The sequence below is a fragment of the Geospiza fortis genome, unplaced genomic scaffold (genome assembly GCF_000277835.1).
Source record: "Geospiza fortis unplaced genomic scaffold, GeoFor_1.0 scaffold425, whole genome shotgun sequence".
NCBI lineage: Eukaryota > Metazoa > Chordata > Aves > Passeriformes > Thraupidae > Geospiza > Geospiza fortis.
Genome location: NW_005054387.1, coordinates 1,713,553 through 1,717,582, shown reverse-complemented (window position 1 = coordinate 1,717,582; position 4,030 = coordinate 1,713,553). Strand labels below are relative to the sequence as shown.

Sequence of the window (4,030 nt, the reverse complement as noted above, 5' to 3'; positions counted from 1 at the left end):
TTCAGCAGCTGCAGCTTTTCTGCCCTGGTAAAAGCACAGTGAAGAAAATCCACATTACTGGGTGCTTTGAGGATGCCCTCAGTGGCTGCAAACACATTCCTGAGAACTCAGGGATGAAATGGCACTGCCAGGAATGATCCTGGCTGGGTCTGCAGCGTGGCTGAAGGGCCATAATTTGGATATTGGAATGATTTGGGGGCTTTGCTGTGTTCAGCCACGCTGCTGCTGGCAGAGACCCTGAGATCATTACTGTGCAAGATTAATTAACTGCTGCTTTGTTAAAGCTCTGCAGAAATATTAAACAACTCAGCAGACATCCAGAACTTCTGCCATGAACACACAACCACAAGAACAATTTTCATACCTAAGGAGTTCCAATCCCACCAAATGGCAGCAACTTGTTTATTTCTTAGCTCATTGCAAATACAAAGTTCCAGCAGGGAACTACAATTTGGAAAACACTAAATCTTGGCATTTATTACCTTCTCCAAGGTAGAAATACATTTTTCAAAAGCACAAAATTAAAATCTGCTTTTCTGTTCAGAGAGAAAAACGTGGAGCAATTTGTTCCTTAAAAAAAGATGATGTTTCATCTTCAGCATTAAGTAAAGCTGAACCATTCTCATGGTGAGCTAAACATCCCCTGACTTTTTATTATAGGGCATTTTAAAGCATATTTAAATGGATTCTGGAGGGTTTAAAGCATATTTACACTGATTCTGGAGGATTTAAAGCATATTTAATCTGGTTCTGGAGGGTTTAAAGCATATTTAATCTGGTTCTGGAGGGTTTCCCCCTGGGAGATTTTAGAAAGGAAACCTCACAGCTTTTAAGAGAACACAGATCACTCCATGTTTACAACCAACAATTTCTGTGTCTGGAGATACCTCAGAGATATAATTTTATTTCAAAAGGCCTCTGCCACTGGCTGCTGGATGACCCAGCTAAAATGTCCATTTTCATCATCACTTTCAGCTTCAGAAAAAAAGCTTGTGAATTTTCAATCTGGCATTTGTGAGATGTTAACAATCCCTAATAGAAAGCTTCAGGAAAACCTCATATTTATTTATTTATTATTAGTTTGCTTTGCTTTTGGAGAGATAAAATATGTATTCACTGGTGATGGGAAGCAGGGAATCCTTTGTTTTTCCCTGTTAATCACTCAAATCCATTTGGTGTTTCCAACATGAGGCCATGGAGAACAAGGCTGGATTTTGCTCTGAACTCAGAGCACTTTCCAGACAGGAAGATGAGGTGTTTACAACTGCTGCCATCTACCAGAGTCATAAAAAATCAGGAATAAAACCCCAATAATGACAGGAGGTGAGCACTCAAATCCTTGACATGGAAAGCAGGTGATTTAAGGAATCAATGAGAGATAAAACTCACTTGTGTAAAAGCAAAGCTAAAGGCAGCACTGCCATGCAGAGCTGGGGAAAGAATATTAAATAATAACTTTATTCTATAAAAACCTGGCCAATTCAGCTGGAATTTTGAAAGATTTTTCCTCCAGAGCTGGGAATTCCCTGCTTTGGTGCCTGATGGAGGCAGAGCTGGTGCTTTCAGGGCTCTTTGCTTTGCTCCCTGGCCAAGCAAATGTTGGTGCTCAATTTCCAGAGCTCTCCAACAGCTCCTCCCTGTAAAAACCTCCCTCCTCCTCCTCCCCCAGCCCTACCTACAAGGACAGACTGATGAATTCACATTTTACCCAAGTTTCTCTCACATGACACTTCAGAGCCTTCTCAAACAACTCTTTCTTCTCTTTTGCAGCAAGACACATCCCAATCCTCCAGCTCCACACAAAGCACATTATCTGACTTTTATTAAATAAATTTCCTCATCCTCTTCTTTTCAAAGTAATATCCTTGAAATATAAACCCCAGAGCCAAATAAAGAGGATCAAATAGCAAAAGCCATTTTATGGCTGAGCTGAAGAATGCAAACCTGATTTAGCCAGAGCTCTTTTCAAGCAGGCAGGGCTGTGTTTATCACAGGAAGATTACTGGCACAGCAGCAGCAAGCAGAAATAAATTAACACCAATTACACATGGTGACTAAAACAATTAATTAGTGCAACTGCTGGTGTTTCCTGAAGAAATAGAGGGCACAACAAAAAAAGGTCACCTCTCCAAGAGTTTTTGCTTATAAGCCATGAACAGCACTCCAACTCATTAGGGATAGACAGAAATTTTACAGTCAGGCCAAACAGACCCTAAAAGCATCATTTCAGGGGATTTGCAGTTTTTATAAAAGTGTACAGAAGAATGAGAGAGAACTGACAGTGATTAACACATTCAGATTTGGCAGCTGAAGGATTTCATGTCTGGTTTTGATCAGCAAAGCTCCCTACTGGAAAATGATGCAGAACAACACAAAGGAACAAGCAGCAGGGTGCAAAAAAAAAGCCCCAAAAGCTGCATAAATGCCATATTTCATCTAGAACTGCTTGTGCAGCACAGGCACTAATTAACACCCCGACACAAGGATCTTTAGGCATGGTAATGTGTAATTATGAGGGAAGAAATGAAACAAACACTCCCAAAAAGTCTCTAAAATGCATTTAGTAGGAAACTGGATTGCTCAGCCCTCAGCAGAAGGCAGAGGTTTGAGTGGGAGCTCAGTACCCACTGCACCTTTTTAACATTGATCCCAAAAAACTGACTGCTGGGGTCAGGCTCTGGTCTGATCCCAAAAAACTGACTGCTGGGATCAGGTTCGGGGTCTGATCCCAAAAACTGACTGCTGGGACCAGGTTCTGGGTCTGATCCCAAAAATTGACTGCTGGGATCAGGCTCTGGGTCTGATCCCAAAAACTGACTGCTGGGGTCAAGCTGTGTACCTGGAATTTCCTGATCCCACAAAATGACTGCTGGGACCAGGCTCTCTGTGTATGTGGAATTTCCTGACAGCACACACACAAATTAAAACCTGAATAACCACAATTTCATCAGAGATTAGCTTTAAGTAAGGCAACCATGCATTAGGATCAGCCCTGATTGCAGTGTTTGGCTTGGGCACAGACCTAAGCTTGAATTTAGTTCATGCTCCATTAAATCTAAAAAGTAAAATTAACTTTTTCCAGCTCCCATGAATTCATCTTTACACTTCCTACAGCACTCAGGGCACGCTGATGCTTGTTAAATAAAAGGAGCAATGTCCCACTCATCCAAACAGAAGGTGAAGAACATTTTCAGCCTCATTGCCCCCAAATTTCAGCATCTGCATTTTCCCTGCCCTGCCTGGATTTTAGTAGCAGTTTGGAACACGAAAGCTGCTCACTCAAGAGGAGAATCCATACAAAAGTTGAGTGACAGAGAAAGCAATTTTCTCACATAAAAGCAAGATTCCCACTAATCAGAGTTAATGAGCCGTGCTGCAGACTTGTACAGGACCTGCCTGCTGAGAAATCCCACATCCTGCAGCCCTGGGGCTCAGCTGCAGCCAGGAGCAGCTTGTCCAGGATGGAAAAATGCTCTGGACTGGGTTTGGGGACACACACAAAGCTCAGGCTGCAGGGGACAAAAACTTGTGCAGTTATAGAGGAAAAGGTGTCTGAGGTCTGTGTGAGGGGAGAGTGCTGGAGGAGGTGAAAATGTTGAGTTCCAACCTAAAAATCCTAAAAAATATTTCTACAGGACAAAAACCACCTCTGGGTCATGTTCAAGATCACAGACAGAGCAGACAGCACAATACTACATTGATACAACCATTCTAAAAAATAATACAAATACTTGCATGCTCTTGTGGAAATTCAGACAAAATGCATCATTTTCTGTCAGCACTAAGCAAACTTTTGCAGTTTATATTTTAACCAAAATCTCCTCTGTGTGTTGGTATTGCCCTTTTTTTAATCTGCTGAACTCCCAGAGTGTTTTTCCAGCAAGAGGTCTGGGTTAGGAGAGAAAAGTGCCAAGATCCAGCACAGAGAGCTAAAAAAACCCTTCAAACATCTGTGCCTGAGCAGAAGCAAATTTATCCTCAGGAATGGATGTTTGAGGGTTACTAGGAAAACCATGAAGTAACAGCTGGA

The 4,030-nt window shown here is 41.9% G+C and overlaps 1 protein-coding gene across 1 annotated transcript in view; it reads right to left on the bottom strand.

The window, feature by feature from the left end:
* CRCP (CGRP receptor component) overlaps positions 1-4,030 on the bottom strand; it is a 21,060-nt gene that overhangs the window by 7,392 nt on the left and 9,638 nt on the right. The window contains exon 5 of the mRNA XM_005425411.2: positions 1-24. This exon is cut by the window's left edge and continues 31 nt beyond it. Coding sequence (XP_005425468.1) covers positions 1-24 — 24 coding nt within the window. The remainder of the gene's footprint in view (positions 25-4,030) is intronic.